General features: G+C 35.4%; 2 protein-coding genes and 1 long non-coding RNA gene across 6 annotated transcripts; 1 reads left to right on the top strand and 2 right to left on the bottom strand.

The window, feature by feature from the left end:
- Positions 1-12: 12 nt before the first annotated feature.
- LOC110789120 (SNF1-related protein kinase regulatory subunit beta-1) lies at positions 13-15,695 on the top strand. Of its 4 annotated transcripts, XM_021993775.2 has the most exons (6): positions 13-156; positions 296-563; positions 12,330-12,508; positions 12,574-12,736; positions 14,637-14,953; positions 15,456-15,695. In XM_021993775.2, exons 2-6 carry the CDS (start codon positions 369-371, stop codon positions 15,457-15,459), a joined length of 858 nt encoding a protein of 285 aa, XP_021849467.1. In that variant the 5' UTR covers positions 13-156; positions 296-368; the 3' UTR covers positions 15,460-15,695. The 4 variants fall into 4 exon arrangements, with proteins under 4 accessions (XP_021849467.1, XP_021849466.1, XP_056683744.1 ...); XM_021993774.2 differs by lacking the exon at positions 15,456-15,695 and having other exon boundaries at positions 14-156; positions 14,637-15,301; XM_056827766.1 differs by lacking the exons at positions 13-156; positions 296-563; positions 15,456-15,695 and adding an exon at positions 1,741-2,292 and having other exon boundaries at positions 14,637-15,301.
- On the bottom strand, positions 15,196-16,137 carry LOC130460105 (uncharacterized). The gene is made up of 2 exons (XR_008920027.1): positions 15,921-16,137; positions 15,196-15,449 (listed from the first exon to the last, which is right to left on the bottom strand). It is a non-coding gene; the product is annotated as an uncharacterized lncRNA (long non-coding RNA).
- A 2,218-nt stretch (positions 16,138-18,355) lies between these two features.
- Positions 18,356-20,751, bottom strand: LOC110789121 (calmodulin-7). Its single transcript, XM_021993776.2, has 2 exons — positions 20,593-20,751; positions 18,356-19,096 (listed from the first exon to the last, which is right to left on the bottom strand). Exons 1-2 carry the CDS (start codon positions 20,666-20,668, stop codon positions 18,723-18,725), a joined length of 450 nt encoding a protein of 149 aa, XP_021849468.1. The 5' UTR covers positions 20,669-20,751; the 3' UTR covers positions 18,356-18,722.
- Positions 20,752-21,745: the final 994 nt, after the last annotated feature.

The following is a 21,745-nucleotide window of genomic DNA, read 5'->3' on the forward strand; positions in this document are numbered from 1 at the left end:
TCGTGGTTTGTTATAGTTGACTTATGTTCTGCAAATCCCTCTGGTTTCTACTTTCGAGTATCGACCTTTTTAATCAAATCAAATCTTGTAAAAAAAGGGTTAAAGACAACTTCTAATCCAACCACCATTTACGCTCGCCGGCACGTCGTTATCACGGTAAATCGCCGCATCTCAACTTTGATTATCTCTCCTCCATTTCTTTGAACAACAACTTCAATTTCTCCCCCAAAATCATAAAAAAGTTCCATTTTATATTACTTATTTATTGACAAATTCACTTTGATCTTATTCACAGATCTCCAAAATTGGGTGAATCAATAATCGGTGATTAGTTGGTGCAATTTTGTGGAGTAAATTTGATAACAAAAATGGGTAACGCAAATGGAAGAGAAGAAGAAGGAATTGTGGGAGGGAATATTAATATAGGTAATGTACATGATTACCTTACGACGAACACAAATTCAGTTGTAGTTGGTCGAATTACTTCGTCAGATTCAATGGCTGGTAATTCACCCCCTGATAGCCCGCCTCGTTCAGCATCGCCTCTTATGTTTACTCCTCAGGTTTGTGCTTCCATTCATTTCGTTAATTCATTTGTTGTCGGGATTGTGTTGTGGCGTTACTAGTTCAAATTACGATATCGATGTAGTAGAGTTTTAATTTTAATTCCGGAGGAAGGGAGTTGAATATTGAGTTTTCATTGTTACTAGTTGAAATTGCGTTAGAGTTTTAATTCAGGACGGAAACAGGAATATGATCATGACTTGTTGTAATGTGCAGTTATTATTATTGATTGTTTTGTAACAAGCCACAAAAAACGATGATGTAGACTATGGTTTTTGAATCCAGGTTTTGGGTAGGGGGACCTAGGTTGGGTTAGCTAGGTGACATCTTTCCCAGAACCTGTTTTTTAGTCTGCTTTCATCACTACCTGTGTTACCTAACACCTCAGAATGATCTGAGAAAAGGTTTTTTCTAGGCTGAAGGGAGTGAAAAGTATCTCTTTTACATTAGCGGGAGCAGACAGGTGCGAAAGATTTATATGATACGAAGAATTAAAGGCTGATTCTTTTTCTTCCTGACTTTTCTTATCATTTTAAGACAGCTAGGAATGAGATGAGGGTTCAAGTTCTTTCCATAAATAGGTTCTAAGCTAATATTTGACTTCAGACGAGCAAAATAGGACCATTTGAACTTCAACTGTCCAAACTGCAAAGTTTGCATGCTCGTGCAATATGGGCAGAACATTAAAACGTGCCCGTTCATGCAAAGGGCATGAAACAAAAAGGTTTTGCATCTCTTTTGTTTATATTGAAATTATCTTAGCCATTTATTTGTAATCCAAAGTGCCATATTAGAAGTTTCTCATGGTAACCTAAAGTAGTCCTAGCCACCTTATAAATAGGCAAGAGTATGAGATATCCTCTCCTTTTTATATCCTTGTGATCTTCAATCTTTGTGATTATCCAATCTTAATCAGACTTTGTGTGAGATTCAAGAGTGAAAACCTTGATTTGAGTAAAATTGTGATAATGTGATTATTAAACTTTATCTTTTGCTTGTCTTTTATTTCATTTTCCCAAAAGTATAAAACACCAAAAATTTCAAGTGGGTTTTTGTATTGTTGGATAAATGAATAAAAAGTGGGCTATGTTATTACCCTAGTGATACCACTTTTATATTAGTATCTTTGACGAGGATTATGTATAAAAGTGGTATCATGAGCCTATGTTATTAGCCAAGAGATGAGTTTTTATTGCTTTTCAATTTCAAAGATCCGATCTTTGAATTTCCTCCCATTTCCTCTCTCCTTTTTTTTTTCCTTTTTCCTTTTTTTTCCTTTTCTCTATTTAAAAAAATTTAAACCTTTAGCTCCGTAAAAGTTGGCTTTTCTAGCTAGGTATAATTCATAGCTTCTTCTAGTAAGATGGATGTTAGATTCGTTTATGATGATGAGCATAGAAGGGGAAACTCTTCTACAGTGCATGACCTTGAAAGAATCAATAAAATCTTTCTAAGTTTTGAAGTACCATGAACTGATTAGAAGTCCTAGAAGAAAGGAGAGATTTCAACTTTTCAAGGGACAGTGGTGTTTATATGGAGGGGATTTGAAGCATCTTGGTGTTTGCAGAGGATGAGCTTTACTTTTATTCATATATTTTTGATGATGACATCAAGGTTAATTTTGGTCCAGCAAACTATGGTGAGGAACCATCTCTTAGTATGAGTGCTCGATCATTAGCGGATGAGTCGACTTTGATACTTAGCCTGGGCGTCCTACATGTCCTTCAGGTCTATCTTTTATACGATTCACTTATCTGGCAAATAGACTCACCTTTTTTAGTTTCTGTTGTGACTTTGATCTTGTGCAAGAGAGGTAGTGATTGCTTCCAAGCTGCTAATGTAGACAACATCTTGAAATGTTTTTTGCAGTTCTGAATTTCATTGTTGTGTTGCTAATTAGTAATTACTACTCTGCATAGTTTTAGCAAAACTTATGCATAGTGGTTACTTAGAGCTGTCAAAACGTGATCCAACCCGAGATGACTAACTCTAATTGACTTGAACCAGCATGACCAATTTGAACCCGACTTCAACACCCGACTGGGCAGCACTAATATCATTGGTAGTTTCTCAATGCAGGCGGGTATTATGACTGACTTCTGTGCCAATTGCTACTCTGGTACTTGTACCCTTGTGTACGGTTTAGAAGAGCTAAACTAGTTGTTTCACCATGGCAGCAGGTATGACACACAGTCCTACCCTGTTGTCGAAAACTTGAAAAGTGTTACAAGAGCTTCCCATGATTTAGAATGGGATGAAGTCTTCTACTATTGAGAATTTCACATCAATTGGCACTGAAAACTTAAATGAATTGTTTGGTTCTGGTTCCCTTTGTATTTTCTGTTCTTTCTCTTGAAGTTGAAACATAGAAATGCTTTGTACAAACTACTCTAATCTGAGGAAGTCTTCAATGGGGGTGATGGTGGGTGTATGCAATCCTACCCTGCATTAAGAGAGAAGACCAAAAACCCTTGAATCCTTGATTGCAAAATGCCATGACTGGATTATGTTTGCTATTTTACAATTAATAGAAAGACCAGATAGTTTAGTAAGATATTAGTCCATTATAGCCTTTGTTCCTAAATTATAGCGTCATTTATATTTTAGTTTGACCTAAAATGATAGGCCACATCCAAATTTTAGTCACTTAAACTTTGAAGCTTTCTATACTGCCTTTATTGATAAATGATAGACTAACAAGAAGAAATATGATACCCTCAACAACAAATTTCAAAAGGTTACTACTCCCTCTGTTATTCTTTTTGTTAGACCAATTACTTACTATCTATGTAGCACAGAAACGGGTATAGGGACAAATATCGGGACGGGTACAAGGTCGGGAAACGGCAAAATCAAATTTTCAAAAAATGGGTAAGGCTAGGATACGACAAAAAAATCCAAAAAATATCGAAATTTAATTAATAAAATCAGCCACAATAAATCCTCAAAGAGTGTTACAAACCATAGGCAGAAATCACAAATCAACAACTTAAGTTTTTATGGTCTAATCATTTGAATAATTTTTTTTATCTTTCTGTGATATCTACAAGATCAGTACATATTGTGACCATCATTTAAGCAGACTCTACAAATATTATGTAGGACCTGAGCAATAATATAAATTATTAAAATTAAGAGAGGAATTGAGAATTGGACAAAACTCTAAAAATGCAGCGCAGACGGCAGAGGCAAGAATTCTAACTTCTAAAGGAGCAGAGGACCATTATATTACTGATCAATGAACATCCACACAAATGTTGTCCACACAAATTTCGTCTAAAAGGGAAGCAAAACAGCGACCAATTGACGATTGATAAATTCATAATCACAATCTACACTTGGAGATACCAGAGATGAAGACTTCGACCTCGCTGGAGTAGATCCGTCGGGCAAATATGGGTGAGCAAGTCTAGCAGAGTAGAGAGGAGGTCGCCGCACACGAGAGAGGAGGTCGCCGCAGAGAAGAAAGAATTTGTCCTAATTATTTTAGGCTCAAAAGTACCCAAAACGTACCCATTTAAGTTGTTGACCGTACCCATTTACGTTGATCGTACCCATTATTTGGATACGAATCCGGCATGTATCCATGAGGTACCCGTAAAGTACCCGTACCCGAGAGATACCCGGTATGGATACCTCATGAATTTGTCGTACCCGCGCTTCATAGCTACTATAGACTTGTTTCGAGCTTAGTTTAAAAAAGCGCGCCCAAGGCGCGCCTAGGCGCAAGGCTCACCTAGGCGCAGCTCTCAGCGCCTAGAGTAGGCAAGGCACAGCGCAGTCCAGTAGGCGCGGGTAGGCGCGCGCTTTTGTGCGCCTTTGGGGCTTTCAGTCTCAAGGCGCTGGAACAGAGAAAAAAGCTTTAAAATTTTTCTTTTAAAAATGAATACCCTCTCCCACGTGACCTCCAACGGTCACATGAGACCTACTGGACCTACCGAGGAGAGAGAAAACAAAATCTGTTCTCTCTTTCTTGTTGCTGCTCGGCGGCCTCCTCCAACATCCACCGGTTTTCTAACTTCTCCTCCACGGCTCTGCTCCAGGTATGTAATTCTCTCTTTGTCTGTCTCTTCTTCTTCTTCTTTTTTCTTCCTTTTTTTCGTTTTTGTCTTCTTATATTCTTATCTCCTTCTTTTTCGTCCTATTTCTGTTAATTGGAGGGTATTTATTTTGATTTTTTTATTTTCTTTTTTCTTTTTTTTTTAATACTGGATTGAGTGGATGGTGATGATCTCTTCGGAGATCTGTTTGCTATTATTATTGATGACCCTTTTAAGGTTTTTAAATGCCTCATCTGCACATTAAATAAATAATACCAAAGTAATAAATACAAGTGCAAGTAGGCAGTAGCAAGTGGACTATATGTACACCACTAATTTGACTACAAAGCAAAAATTGACACGTGTCTCTAATAGGACAGCTACCTTTTTTGATATTTCACGTTGGAACTTGGAGGTAGAAGCTCTAATAGTATGCTGTCTCCATATGCACAACAAAAACTAAACAGGATATGTTTGTGTTTGTTTCTGTTTTATTTTTTTAATTTTTACTTTTTAATTTTTGCGTTTTTTTTGTTTTAATTTTTTTAATTATTGTTTTTGTTTTAATTAGCTGTTTTAATTATTATTTTAAAACATTTTTTGGTAGTGCATAGTGGAGATAGGATTATTAAGGAGAAGAGGATATGTATGACGATGATGATATAGAGTAGCATTTTAGGATGCCTACTATCAAGCTTAAAGAACTAATATGTTTCCTTTCTTTTTCTACTTATTTATTTTATGTTGATTGTGTGATATGTGTGGTACTTTAAGTTTCTACTAAGTACTTTGTCGTTGAGCATTATGTTCGTAACAAATTGTGCTTCCCTTCGTCCATTTATGCATTATTAATATAATTATTATGTTGTTTTGAGTATAAAGTGTGTTAGTCTTGTTCTACATTGAATTTAAGCTTTTTTATGAAATTTATGTGCGCCTCATATCCAAAAGGCGCGCGCCTGAGCCTTGCGCCTTGCGCCTAGGCTCCAGGGCCCTTGTGCGCCTTGCGCCTTTTTAAACTAAGGTTTCGAGGGTAGTTGAGTGGGTGTAAGAAAATGGTGGAATAAGTAAGAGAGGTAGTAAAATAATGGGTAATAGTGGTTGGGTCTAAGAAAAAGGTGGGTAAAGTAGGAGAGAGATAATGAAAAAGTGTAATTACCGTGGGAAAAAGGGTAAGATGGTAAATATGTTTGTAAAAAATAGAATAAAGTGGAAGTGGGTATAACGAAAAAAACACCACTTTTTGGAAAGTGGGTACAACAAAGAAAAAACAAGGAGTACATTGGCGTAAATTGTGAAAGATAATTGTTGAACTTCTACTCAATTTCTAAAAATGACCCCAATCAAATGTGGCCAATTGGTTGTGGACAGAGGGAGTGTAAGCTAATGCCAAACAATAGTAAGTTCCTGTTCTAGACGTGTAGAAGGAAAATTCTAAGGGATGTAGCCTGTGTATAATAAGGAATAAGGAGTCCTGTGAGCGGAATACTTATAAGTTGGACATGGGTGATTTCGAGCTCCAGAAAAAAAATAGTTTAATCTTCTAACAATCTCATATATCATTAGCACAAAATTAGTTTTAAAAAGGTCATGGCTCATAGCCATGACAGGCTCCCTCGCAAAGGCGTGCGCATTTGCGCCTTTTTCCCAAGCTCAAGGCGCAGCGCTTTACGCGCCTTATGTTTTAAGGCTCTGATCCGATCCGATTATTGACAGGTAATATATATATATACATATATATATATATATATATATATATATATATATATATATATATTGTATGTATTTTATTTTTATTTTTTTATAAGGCCAAAACCACGTGACTTTAATGGTTTCCTAACCGTTAGAATTTACTATATTGAATAGAGGAGAGAGAAAACGCTAAAACTTTCCATCTTTTCCTTGTCTCATTCAACGACATGTCATGCAAACTCCTCCTTTTTTCTATTTTAAATTGTTTTATGTAAGGTGTAGCGCACTTCTTTCGAGAATCTAATGAATAGCAAGTGACTAAAAGTTACTTGAACTTTCCTTATTCCCCCTTTTGTTTGGTTTTTTTTCTAAAAAGGCTTTTGATTTTATTGTAATTGCTAATTTACCCCTTGTGATAACAAGTATTACTATTTTGATTTTTCTTTTAGAAAATAAGTACCACAAAAAATTAAAAAATTGTGTGTCTTGAGTACGAAAGGCGCACGCCTTCGCCTTGCGCCTAGGCTCCAGGGATTTTTGCACCTTGGTGCACCTCGTGCCTTTTAAAACTAAGAGCACAAATATAGTTAAGGTTGCAGTTGCAATCACAGTAATGGTTACACTGTCGCGAAGGTGGCACCTCACGGGTGGAACGTCTCGCAACACAACATCTCAATGTGAATCAACAGATTTGGAAAGTTCCACTGTCTTGTGATTGAAGAGTTTCAAAATTCTTCATTATTACTTGAAAAAAAATGTTTTTTAGCACCTTGTTTGTATGAGTTGAATGTTCCCTATACGTGAATTTTATAGTATCTATACGCTTCGTGGCTAAAATAATAGACTAGTACATTCAAACATGTAACATGACGGTCTACATTGAGTTTTGTTGACACATGTTATAAAAGGCTTTTTCTAGGACAATTTGTTGAAAGTCCTTTAGGTAGTGTTTGGAAACAGTAATTCATTTGAAATATTGGATTTCAATTCCAGAAATTGTAATCAGGAATTCAATTTCAAATATGGCGTTTGGTAAATTTTAAGAATTTAATTTTGGAATTACAAAAAAACAAAATCAAAGATATTTCATTGAGATAGATATTCCCAATCTACTCCCTCACCTTCACCACCTCCGTCCACCACCTCCGATCACCCTCCGTTCACCACCTATTGCCACCACTCTCCTGGAATTTATTTGCAACAATTATAACATCAAGCCTTCAATCAATCAATTCAACACCTAAAATTCCCCCAAATCAAGAGTATTGGAAATGGACAAGTGATTACATAAAACTAGTATTGGTCCCGTGCCATTGCACGGCTTTTGTTATGTATTAAAAGTGAGTGTTAATTTTTCAATTCATAAAAAGAGTGTAAATGTATTCATTTCGTGTTTAACCGAGAAAACAATGAAGATATAAATTTAAATCAGTATATTACTTGAAATTAATAGAAAATATGAAAGATAAAGGGGGCATGAAATTTATTGGAGGTGAAGGGGCATGGAATTTTTTTTGGTAGTGAAGGGGCATGAAGTTGGAGAAGGAAATAACATGAAATTTATAAAAAATAAAATGAATATGTTTTCAAGGAATAGATGTATCAATTCTACAACAATTAAAGGTGCTAATTCATGAAATTATTTGATTAAAGTAATTAACAATGGACAAGTAATTACAGAAAATCAAAATCAGATTGTAATGAACAGTTGATCAAATTTTGGAGAAAAAATCAAACTCTAACTCTTCAAATCTTGACAATACTATTGATAGATTAAATCATCATTTACGTTTGATGCAACTCTAATCTTCTCTTTACTCTGTTTCCATTTTTCTCTCCTCAAACACTACTTTTCATTGCCTTAATTTCATTCTCATCAACGGTGCTCCGACGAATCCGTTTCAAATTGGTATGATAATCACATACTTTGTATTTCAAGATAGAAGAGAGACACTAGCAGACTCTATAATTGGAAAAAAAAAAAAGCTCTGCAATTAGCTTTAATGGTGGATGTCAACGTGAAGGTGAAGAAGAAGGGAGAGATAAAAGAAAGGTCGTGAATTCTTTTGGCCTTTTGGGTGGTTTCCTTTTTTGGAAGATCAGGGAATTTCAAATTACACGTAATAAAAGTGGATTTGAAATTCCATATGTTGGGCTTATTTTAGGAAGGCCATGGATTTGACCCAAATCCAAATCCAAATTCTGAAACTTGTCAAACACTTGATTTACTTCAATTCTTGCATTTCAAATGAAATCCTTATTCCCAAACATACCATTAGGTAATTGCACCCTAAGTAGCATCCAAGTCCTTGAGAATAGACACTGAAGCAGAAGTCAAACCCAGTCTGCATTGGGTTAATTACAATACCATTTAGCTAAAGCTACCAAGTTAAGCATGTAAGCAGAAATAAAATGCAATCTGAATTAGGTTAATCACAAAACCATTTAAAGCTAACTAGTCAGAGTTAGGGAAAGATAGGGCACAAACTTATTCACCTTGATTAAGTTTTTTGGCAGCTGATCGAGGAAGGGCCTGGTAACAGTGCCGCTAGAGTTCTACAAAGCGGAAATGCAGATACATGGAACTCGAGCAAGGAAAGACCTAAATATGTGTTAGTCATCCCTTGATTGGCTTAAGGCAGCTGCCAAGCTGGAGCATTAGGCCTGAACTTAGCACCTCAAAGGTAGGACCACAAGGGGGAGGCACTGAGGCCATTTCCAGTTTCTCCACCAATAATAGTAGCTCATTAATGGTTTGGAAGTATTTAAACATAGGAGATCAGCTTATGTAGCAGAAGCATGAAACATTACACACAGTGTTTGTTCATTATCGGGGCGATGTGCTGGGAGCTGGTAAATTATATATTTGAGTATCTCTTTATAATATTCATAGTATCTGACAAAATTATCTAAGTTTAATAAGTAGAGTGTGTACGACTCTCCAGGAAAGTGAAGTAATAGGAATCAATTAGAAATAACTGAGGATGCATCTCCTCTTCTAGATTTGTTTGTTATCATTTGTTAGCTGGTATAGGTAGGGGTGACTAACCAAGAGTGAGAAAAATTCAGCGTTTCAGTGATTGAACACGTTGCTTCTGGAGATTAGCAAGGGCAACTAAGCAGGCATTAGGTACTATCAGTTCGAAGCCATTCTGTTTTGTGATCTTAGAGTCAGGAAACTGTACCGCCTTACTCTTATCAAGTTGCAGTCTGAAAGGTCTTGTTCACTTTGTTACAGTTTGTTCTCTAAGTTGTTTAGTCATGTCCAACCAGAAGCTGCAAATTTTTAATTCAGCCTTTAGTCGGTTAGTCTTTCCTTGTGTTAGCAAAGTACACCTAGAGGCTTAGTTCAAAAGTTTGGAACTAGTTCTTTAATTAGGATTAGAGGTAGGCCGTAGGGGAGTCATCAGGAACAGCCTTGATTTAACCCATGATCATCATGACATATTTATCAGAGGTATTTTCACATGATATTATGCCGCTTTTTTACTTCTCGGGTGGTATTTTTCACCGGAGGTCGCCTAGGAAATTGCTCTCAGTTGCTTTAAAAGATTGATAAGCATGGTCTGGCCCGGCCTTGTATTCATTAGTTGAATAATAAAGTTCAGTGCTGGCCTTCCTTGATCAAAGTCTTGTGTTCAGCAATTAAACAACGGAGTCAAGCATTGCTGTTCAACTGAGAAGCATATATTCAATGGGTCCTGCTTTAACCCTAATAATAAGACAAAACAGGGAGGGTAAAAACCTTGAAGGGTGAAATCTCGAATTTAAGTTTATTTGGATAAAGAAAAATCAGTCCTTTTGACTTTGGACTTTTGGAGTAAGCCTTTTCTACTAAGATACAGCCATGGATGGTAATGTTTCTTGGACATCTGTACATCTCTTACATTTTGAAATTAGATACTTTCATACTTTGATATGGTTTTTCTGGTCTTGCTGATGATATTTTGCAACAGGCTTGAATTAGAGCTAATTAAATTTCTTTTTTCACTCTCACATACTACCTCCGTTTTCCTAAGTTCTACTCATTGTTTTATCCATTTTTCTAAGTTCTACCCATTGTTTTATCCATTTTTCTAAGTTCTATTCACTTATACGTGATTCCATTTAAGTCAACCTTTTATTCATACTTCCTCCTTTTAAAAATAGTTGCACCATCTTGACTTTGTGCATTATTATTAACTTTTGACTCTCTTTTTACAAATATATAGAAAATAAATGTTATCATATAAAAAATAAAAATTTGTTGGATTAATCTCGATGTCTATTTCCAAAATATTTTTTAAAAAAAAATACTAATAGATAATTGAAGTTATTAACTAACGTGAAAGTCAAAGTTATACATTGGCAAACGTGAAAGTCAAAGTGGTGCAACTATTTCTAAACGGAGAAACCCTACTTTGTGAAACCCAATATTATCAACCCTGACTATCTCTCCCTCTCCTCCTAAAACCAAAACACCTACTTGTATGGTCCCAATCTTGAGTTCTCCTTGGTTTTTGTTGTTAACTCTGGAAAACGGAGGTTGTACTATTTAGTTTAGGTTTAGGCTGTCCTACCTTTTTAAGGTCTAATTTTCTGGTAGATTTGAGAGGTTTATCGTTTGCAAAATAGTTGTTTTCTCTGTTAGGGTAACCCGTAGGTCTCTTCGGTTGCCCTCAAGTTAGGCTTCTTGTTTGAATCGGAAGGCACTCTTAGAATCGAATCGTAAAATCGAATCATAAAATCGTAAGATTCTACGAACAAGTATAATCAAAATTGTATTCTCAAATTTCATTTAAAGTGCTTATACTATAGGTGAAAAACTTAATAACTGAAATATTTAGTTGTTTAATAGTTAAATAAGCAATAACTAACAATATTTTTCTATTAATAACTTTCTCGGGATGATTCAAATTTACGAGGTTTTCGCTAGTTGAGAAAAAAGTGTAGAATTGTAAATTGAATCGTAAGACATATTTACGATTCTACGATTTGAATCGCGATTTTAATAACCATGGGACTAGGGATAGGAATTATGGATATCTTGGTGCTAATTATTTCCCCTCGTGTTTAGCTCCCCGAGGCTTTTGAATTCACCCAAACATGGTGATTATGTTAGCGTTTCTTTTGTGATCTCTGCTTGATATGTTACCTCATCATGTTACAATAAAAAAGTACTGCATTTTTGTTTAATATTTTGACTTTCATCTTATTCATCATATATTTCTGTTTTGATTGGCATATCTGCGTGAAGATAACTGCATAATCTATCTCCACTCTCCATTTTTGTCAAAGCCTCTAAGAGATTGAGCCCTTTCCTGTTGGGTTATATCTTGTTTCAGTTGCCACTGCTAATCTTTTCTCAGCTGAAATGGTTGAATTGTAAAGGAGAGTTTCAGAAAATAATGTAGCAACGGAATTTTCTATTATGAAAATGTAAAATCATAGAAACATATAACAATTTCTACTGAGATATTATCGATATATAATACAATCATGTATTGGTATTAGGATACTTCGAGAATTGCATATCCCTTTTCTTGAGCTATGGATGGATGATATGTGTATCTAAGTGAACTACTTTTTGTTTGTTACTTTGTTATCAGCTCAACGGCCAAATACGTAATGCAGTGAATTGCAGCAACAGTGCCATGCCTCATGCAAGGCTTATTATGTGTGCTGTGCTTGTATGCTGGTTGTAGATGACTTTGTACTTACAAAAAATTCTCTCCAGTTATTATTTTCTATCATAGAGTGATAATTTGAAATAAGCAGATGATATTGGCTTGTATTTTATGCTTTATCTTGATAGTATTCGACACTGTAAAGTCACAGTGTCAGATGATACATGGAATTTTATACGCAATTAGTAGCTTATGAAGTTATGGTGACCTACTAGCAGTAATGATATTCAGTTGATATTTTATACGTGATCGTCATTGAGTGCTATTATAATTTGTAATCGTCAGATTGTGCAGCATATCAGATTAGTGCTTGAATATATGTCGTGTCCTCTCTGAAAACCCCCACGTTTACATTATTGTTTTGCAGCTACCTGTGGCTCCTTTGCAACGGGATGATGGTACTCTATTTCATAGTGACATGTTGCAGACAGAGAGACTTGGAACTGTTGATCAGCCTCCTGAGAAAGGAATTCCTACTGTGATCACATGGAGTCTTGGTGGCAATAATGTTTCTGTAGAAGGATCCTGGGACAATTGGACATCAAGGTAATCATTGTAATGGCTATGCCTTTAAGATGGCTAAATATATGATTCAATCATTCTTTTTGTAGGAAGATTTTGCGATGTTCGGGCAAGGATCACGCGGTTCTGTTAGTTCTACCATCAGGCATATATCATTATAAATTCATTATTGATGGTGAGGCGCAGTACTCACCAGATCTTCCACATGTTTCCAGTGAGATGGGACATGTTTGTAATGTCCTTGATGTTCATGTAAGTATGACTTCAAATTGGAATTTTCTCTGAATGACACTGATGGGTGATCTAAAGATATTAGTCTGTGGGGCATTGCAGTTAGCTTACTTTTATATCATCATCTAGTTCAAGATATTGATCCCCACTTCCATGAAATAGTATTTGGTTCTCTTTAGCTGCAAAAAACCCTGTTGAACAAGTAGAACAGTGAAGCAATTTTCTGAACAAAAAAGCTTTTGGGCTTATTAGCTTCTGATTGTGCATTCAGAGTGAATAAATTTTTGTCAGATGTATCTGTGACCCGGGAATGTTTAGGGTGCATTAAGTGAGAGTTGTGTCAAACCTCTTTTCTATAGTCAGCAGCAGCTTCTGTTTACAGTTAGGCTTCCATCTGGTAAAGATAGATTACAGCAATCTTACCACTTATGGGAAACTGAATGAAAGAGAATCAAGTGCAGAGAAGATTCCACATATTGATGTGCTCCTGTTAGTCCATCTTGTACTCAAAGTTCAAAATACTCTGCCATCATAAGTCTAGCTTGAAACCTGTCAACACGTGGCTGGGGGGGATTGAGAATAGCAATACAATCCAACTGTTGGGTAGTTAGGACCAAAGGAGGAGAATGTGACCTAAACAAAAAGTGCTCATGAGCGAACCCTTGAACACCCTCTCCCCATCTGGTGCTGGTGACACAATACTGGCACCTCCCTACCCTTTGGCGTACTTTGTGGACACTTGTCCTACCTTTTTCCTCTCCTTCCCCATTCCAGTAGCCCCTAAATTTTAGAGCTTCTAGTACCTTTTTATCTTTCAACTTTATGACTCAAAACTGAACAAATGCCTGCATTTGGCTACACTGGGATAATCCCTGAGGGTTTTTTGGCTACTAGCACATTTTGCTGATTTAAAGTCGGCAATGTTTTTCTTTTTTGGTTGTTTAGGGAGTTGGTAATTGAGTTTAAGTGATTACTTTTGTTGAGAAGAAAAGTACCCTCAATATTGCCTTTAAGTACCTTCTGTCGAAAGAGGTTGGGAGAGGGGAGCTGGGAGAAAAGGAGTCAAGAAAACCTAAAACCTGTTTTCTTTCTCTTGACTTGATAAATGTCTTTCACTTCTTTCTTATGGCAGACCACAGTTAGGCACAGTACTTTATGGGTAATGTAGACTATGCAGTGTCTCCTTTTGTCTACTAATGACTCGTTTGGTGCATGGTAAAAATGACTTTTTCATTGTAAGTCGTCGTACAGTAGAGTGTTAAATATGACAATATCAGTTATACCCCAGGAAGGTTGGGTTGGTTATTGTCACACTTATTGAGTACCTTTTTTATGGGAAGTGGGGTTGGGGTGAGCTGGGAGAGAAAGGAAGAAAGCAAACCTGTTTTCTTTCCCTTAAATTCATTAAATGTCTTTTAGTACCTTCTTATGGAGGACACAGTTCGACTTTGCATCTGAAGGTTTTGGTTTCTACTTTTGGCTTCTAATGATCATTTGGTATACAGTATTATGACTGTAACATGACTATATGCGTAGTTTTGTTCACAGACCTGAAGCCAAAGACCTTTGAAATACAGTTCCATTTCCAAATACGTGGTTTTCTTCATAAACTTTCATTCCCACCCAAAACCACGTCCTAGGTGGTAATGAGTGGTAATTCAAATTACAGAAAAAACGCACTTTGAGAGTAGAATAACATTGCAATTGCAATGAACATTAATATGAGAGCTTATTATTTTCAAAGTTAATACACAAATCCATTACCGTAACTACTGTATTGCCATTTACTTATTCCTGTGGAACAGATTGCAAGTGTAAATTACAACCTTACTACCTTGATACAGGAATTGAGACTTTAAGTTATATTTTCTGATTGCATAACGATAATATTCCAATATTGATGTTGAAAAATGATATGCAGGACTGTGTGCCAGAAAACCTAGATAGCGTAGTTGAATTTGAGGCACCAGCATCACCAGAGTCAAGCTACAATCGTTCATTTCCAGGAGAAGACGATTTTGCAAAGGAGCCAATGATAGTACCATCGCAGCTACAGCTAACAGTTGTTGGAATGGAAAATTCAGATGAAGCTGTCCCTTGTAGGCCCCAGCATGTTGTTCTGAACCACCTTTTTATAGAAAAAGGTTGGGCTGCTTCTCAGTCTGTGGTTGCTCTTGGTTTGACCCATAGGTTTCAATCAAAATATGTCACTGTTCTCCTATATAAGCCAGTAAGAAGGTAAAGATTGACACTTTTTCTTGCTTTTCTTCTTCTTCTTCGGTTTTTATGGATCCCTATCGTTTCAGTTTCTGCTTTGGCTTTACCCACTCTCTCGTTTTGGCCTTTTGGGTGGGTGTCGTCAATGTACCATTACCATGTAAATGAACGTGTGAAAGTAAAGCTGTTGATACAGTAGTTGAACACATACAATGGTCTTTTGTTCCCTTTCCTTGTGGGAATATCAAGTTGCGAGCAAACAATTATCATCCATATATAGTTGTATATCAGATTCTGTAGGAGTACAACATTTCTTAGTTTGCAAATTATAATCAAGGTATTGTATAAAAAAGTTAGTAATTTTAACAAGTACAACAACGCGCGTTTCAAATTTAAGCAATTAGTGTTGATCTAGTTGCTAACAAGTGTTATACTATTGCTTGCTTTCGCCTGCTAATTGTTGCAACAAGCTTGAATCTGTATTCCAAGTGTTCCAACTCATTCTTCGGCTTCTTATCTGTAGGTGACAACTAATTTGTGAGAATCACCCTCCACCTTTGAAACATGAATTACAGCATACTGTATCAATTTCGTTTGTCCGTTTGTTCGTTCGTTCTCAAAGCATTATCGTGTTTTATTCAAGGAATTACGATTATAACTCTAAAGAAGACTCGTGCTTATACTCGAGTAAAGGGGGGTTTTTATTGCAATCAAATGAACCAAATCCTTGTAATATAACAAAGAAAGTGATCTTTGATTTGAAATGCCCGATTTTAAGGTTTTTGAATGTGTGCAATTTTAAAGAGTTATTCTGATTTGGTCAATTATAATCCATAGGTGAACAAAATAAGATTCGAATCTCATAGCTGAAAATAAATAAGATTTGAATGTGATGCTTAACAAGTGGATTATCTTTTTCTAAAAAGAAAAGCCGATACTTAAATGAGCGTAAATATGGAAAAATATGTTTTCTCTTATTTTTTGTTACCTTTTAAAATTGGACCTCGAGCATATGACGATGACGTCCTTTTTTCTTGGAAAATTAGTCGATAAACACAATATTGGTTTTTTTGCCAATATCTATATTTTCCTCACGCGAGTTCACTTAATCTTTGTGGAATTATTTTATATCCTTAAACAATAAGCATGTATGTGACGGGTTATGTAAAAAATAATGAAAAAAGTATTATTTAAAAGGGATGGAAACGCACACTCTGTTGGAACACAACCATGATTTACAACGACTCCTCCATCTATGCTTTCGTTTTGGTCTTCTGATCATTTGTCGTTCCTTTTGTTGAGCGCTCACTCTTTTCATCCTGAATTCATTAATGCAATAGGGCATGCCAATATCAGATTAATCAGTAAAATGCAGTTAATCTACAACCAAACTTTTGCTATGGTTAGATAGTCCCTTGTGAATTTTATTTTTGGTGATTTTCAGAGAGAAAATGTTCAACAAATTAAATAAAAAATAATCCTTCATTTAATTTGGTGGAAAACGTTGTCATGGAAAATTATTTTTCCGTTTTCATTCATTTTAAGTTGTTTGTTATAGCAAGGGATGTAAAACAATTTCCTGTAACACTTTCAATGGTGGAAAACATTTTTCATTTAAAGTAATGGAATTCACTTTTTCACTCTTCCTCCTTATCTCCCTCTTATCGTTTCCCATCAATCCTCACCAATCTACTCTTTCCCTTTTTTCTATGATCTTATAAAGAAAAGGTACTTGGTATTTTAGAAATTTGTTTTTCCTTGTAAAATCAAGGAAATTTTGTGAAACACTACCTTTTAACTTTGATGGTTTTGTGAATTACTATCTTTTAAAAACTTTTTTAAATTTAACTATCTTATAAGTTTGGTTTGTTTGACTAACACTACCATTTGACTTTTCTATTAATGTTTTCCCTCATGTAATTTTTTTATTCTTTTAAATAGCTATGTTCCTTTTCCATTTAGTACATTTGCCACATTAAAATAACCGTTGTACCGGGGTCCAAATACGGAAAGCATTAACGACAAACGTCAAATGGTAGTGTTAATCTAGCAAACCAAACTGATAAGGTAGTAAAATATAACTTTATTTTTAAAAGGTATCAATTTACAAAACCACCAAAATTAAAGGTGGTATTTTACCAAAAATCCAATAAAATCAATTTTCATACCGAATGGAGCCTAAATGAAAATATTTGGTGATTAAAAGAAAGAGAGCAATGTCTATACTCCTATTCTTATTTAATTAATTTTTTGTCAACTAAAAGAAATCAGAAAAGGAAGCAAAACAAATACTCCGAATAAATGATATGATAAACGGTGAGAAAAGGGATAAACAAGCTCAATACAATTAGTAGGAGATGATAGAATCGAAAGAGAGCAGAAGATGAAGTGAAAAGCGCGACAGCAAACCCCTCAATTTAATGAATATGAATATATTTCGAAAAAGTCGTAATTATTTGGTATTTTTGAGAAAGAATTTACCTTAGTTATCAATGCACCAATTATTAATTTGCTATGCTTATATATAATTTATTTTCATGTATAACATCTTTGTATTGGTGCAACGTGCTTTACATTTCCCTTGGGTGAAAAATCAAAGACTAATGGTGTTAAAAAAATACACTGTAAGATTTTGTGAAATTCATCTGTCGTAAGTGATGAAATATGGAAGTAACTTGATCGAAAGGAAATGTAGACAAGAAAGAAAGTATAAAAATGAATTAAGCAAGTTATAGAAGATACGAAGACCGGGGACAAAAGAAGATTATTCCATGATATCAAGTATCAACAACTACTCCGTATCAATAATGGAGGACATCGCAGAAACGATCCCTTTTGCAAGTCAAGTACCGAATCTAAACAAGGAATATTTGTAGAAAAAACTGTTGGTAAATTTGAGTTTTAAGAAACTAAATTATGGGTAAGTCGATCCAAGGTTCTGATTAAGACAACCGAATAAGCCAGTTTACTTTTAACAAAATAATTACTCTGTACTCTGTAGTTGTTTGAATTGCTCCATAGTCTACTTCTTTAGTCGTGCTTTCGCATGGTATTAGTAAAACGAGTTATTTTGACCAGTTATTTTGGTTAATGGTTTAGCTACCTTACCTATGTACAGTACAACTTCAGCTATCAACTAACTTAGCCATTTAGCAAAACGAAAACTGTGATTGGTAACTTGTTAAATTTTAAGAATTTCTTCCTAGTAATAGTAACCGATATGTGCGCAAAGATATCTGACGCACACATGTGCCCCATATGCAATTACCCATTTTAATCAATTTGGTTGGTAGAATTAACAAATAATTTAACTGTATGACATTGACAGCTACACTCACATAATTTGCACATCATTAACCAAAATAATTGGTCAACGTTGGGAAACAAAAACAACCACTTGTGTGAGTCTCACGGAATAAATGCTAATAATAATAATAATTCTTGATTTTGAAATATATAAATAAAAATTTAGTCACGATAAAATTGAATCCAATTGTTCTAGGTTCCAAAATACCAAAGATGGAAAACTTAATAAATAAGAAAAACACTATGAAACCCAAAACTTGTAGAAGTTAGGACAGGGGCAAAACAAGCATATAGCAAAGAAGATTTACCTAGACAATTAAATGCAAGAAAAGGAAAACAAACCATCACCAAAAAAGACTAAATAATAGTAGTTGCCATATGAGTTTGACCTAAAAGGAGATAGAATTTTGGAAATCTCATCAAACTTATCTGCCCTGGTCCTGTAATTTTAGTTCAAGGGTTTTTAAGTAAGAATGGATGATTCTCACTTGGCCATCATAACCTTGACGAACTCCTCGTAGTTGATCTGTCCATCACCATCTACATCAGCCTCGCGGATCATCTCATCAACTTCTTCATCTGTCAACTTCTCACCGAGGTTTGTCATCACATGGCGAAGCTCAGCTGCAGAGATGAAACCATTTTGATCCTTGTCAAACACTCTGAAAGCTTCCTTCAGTTCCTCCTCTGAGTCAGTATCCTTCATCTTCCTCGCCATCAGGTTGAGGAACTCAGGGAAGTCGATTGTACCATTTCCATCAGCATCTACTTCATTGATCATGTCTTGGAGCTCTGCTTCAGTTGGGTTTTGTCCAAGTGAACGCATAACGGTTCCGAGTTCCTTAGTTGTAATACAACCTAGAAGAGGAGAACATACATAAATTATATCACTCAACCCAAGGTAAGAAGACATCACAAATTTGATACTAGCATTAACCAGAGAGCAATTGGCAAATATTATCAAGGATTACTCATCATTCGTAAATAATACAAAACTCAACAGAGAAACAGCTAAGAAAACCAGGGCATAGGAGCTGTTGAGGCCAACAGATAGAATGATGATCCATCGTAGGTCCTAAAAAGATGATGGATTTTGTCTAAATCAGGTAACTCCATTTCTTGTATCCCCATAAGTTGCAATCACACTGAAGAACCAAACACTCAAGTATATCACATACTGGAGGTGCACACAACAACCTAAATGACAATCTATTTTACCCTTGAGAATCAACAAGTTCAGAAGCATCAGACATAGATGAAAACTGAAAACCCATACTTGAAAGGATCAACCATAGTTAGTCAAATATTGACCTTTGAATGGGGAAAATTATCAAGTCACATGACTACATATTTATTTATGACGACTGTTTAGAAGAGGACATGTAAGGTTTGACCAATCGACCCCTTATTTTCCCCCTTGCTTCCTTGTAATTACCTAGGAACGCATAAATCAACACCTAAACAAGTCCACTTAGAAATGACAATTGGTGTATCGTCCCAACAAACATTTAGACGACGTTCAACTACACTTAATGAAATATCACCATTTTTATCCAATGGCAATGGAGCAACTATTCTAACCAATTCATGCAAAGGGATCAACAAGAAAAGATTATGAAAAAAAGAATCACATTCGAACACCCACCTCCCCCACCCCTAACCCTTCTTCTCCGCCAAAATGAGGGGAAAAAATGAAAAAAGAAAATCGACAACACCGTGTAACAAACATCCATTGATTTTGACAATTAGACAATAATTACACCACAAAGGGGCTCAACTCCTCTTAACATATATAGAGATGTGGGTTAGTAATCGAAGGTGTTGGCAAACTTAGGATTCATAATTCAAATATTAGGCGCACCCTAGTCTTATTTGCCTGTTTTCTAAAGAGCCATCATTCATAACATTGTCAATAAATAACTAGCTTAATCAAAACGCAAACATGGTAGTCGAAATCTATGCAATTACGAGTTTGATTCACTAGATTGTGTAATTATCAATGTTGCATTTGCTTCCAAAATTAGAACATGCAAACACTTACAGACCAATTAGATCAAAAGATGCCAATTAAACACTCACAAATTTACAGAAAGTTTCCTCAACAAACAAAGTATAAGATCTAAATCAAACAAAACACCAAGCAGATCGGAAAACAAAACAATAACAATAAACAATCAATGACATTCGAAATCCCTAAAATAACACAAAATCAAAGCAAAATAATCGAAATCCACAACAACCCAGAAACAAGATCTACAGAAGAAAACATCACACAAAAGCAGCGACGATTAAATCAAACAATGCGAAATAAAATTGAAAAACAACATCGAAAACGATGAAAGAGGAATTCAAACCATCGCCATCCTTGTCGAATAGGCTGAAGGCTTCCTTGAATTCAGAGATCTGATCGTCGCTGAGTTGATCGGCCATTGCTGTACGAGATCGAAAGAGAGAGAAAAAGATGAGGAAAAGGGTGGAAAATGAGGGCAAGAAAATGTGAGTTGATTGAAATTAAATTGGGGGAAAAGGGTGTTTATATAATGTAAGGAATGATGGAGGAGAGAGAAAGAAGAAACGACAATAACAAAAGGTGGAAAAGTCGATCGGGGCCCAAATTCTATGTGTTGTGTTAATGGAGTTTCGAATTTGATGCTTTAGCCCATATTTTGAGTAATCCTTTTCTCTCAATTTCCCATTATTGAGATGCTTCATCCTAAACTATCTGAATTACTCCTCCCTATTTTATTAAGTTGAGTAGTTTATTAAGTAGTGTACTTTGATCGTTACGGAGTTTAATTAAAATAATTTATTTTTATTAAATAAAAAAAATTGGGATAAGTATATATTAAACAATTGGAGTAAAAGATACTGGAAGTATTAAAAGTGATTAGTGGGGTCCATGGAAAAAGAAAAAAGTTACTCCCTCCGTCCCCTTAATACTCGCGCTGCTTTCTCTATAAAGTCGTTCCTTAATACTCGCTTCGTTTCAATAAATAACATGTTTTTACTAATATTATATCATTTCTCTCACTTGCCTTGGACTCATATGTATTCTTACTTCCTTAAAAGAACATTAAAAAATTCAAATCACCCCCACCCCTATTTGACACATTTCTCATTTCTCTCACTTACCTTGAACCCACATGTATTTTTACTCCCTTAAAAGAACATTAAAAAATTCTTAGATAAACATAAAATCAGACCTTTTTAAGTAGATCGCATAAAGATTGTATTTTTAGAATCAATTTTTCCAAAAAAAAAAAAAAAAAAACCCACCCAACTACCACCTACTTCCTCCGTCCCTAAATGTTTTTCCCGTTTCATTTTAAGGTTCCTTTTGTGGAACGCCAACTCCTTGCTAGGAGCACAAGCTTATGGCATGGAGCGCCAAATTTTCTTGGCGGCGGAACCACTTTTTAAAATAGTCCCCAATTTTTCTATAAATAGGGGCTCATTGCCGTCATAATTCATCAACAACCATCAACTCTCCCTTTAGTATGAGGTTTT

This window comes from Spinacia oleracea, chromosome 4 (genome assembly GCF_020520425.1).
Source record: "Spinacia oleracea cultivar Varoflay chromosome 4, BTI_SOV_V1, whole genome shotgun sequence".
Lineage (NCBI taxonomy): Eukaryota > Viridiplantae > Streptophyta > Magnoliopsida > Caryophyllales > Amaranthaceae > Spinacia > Spinacia oleracea.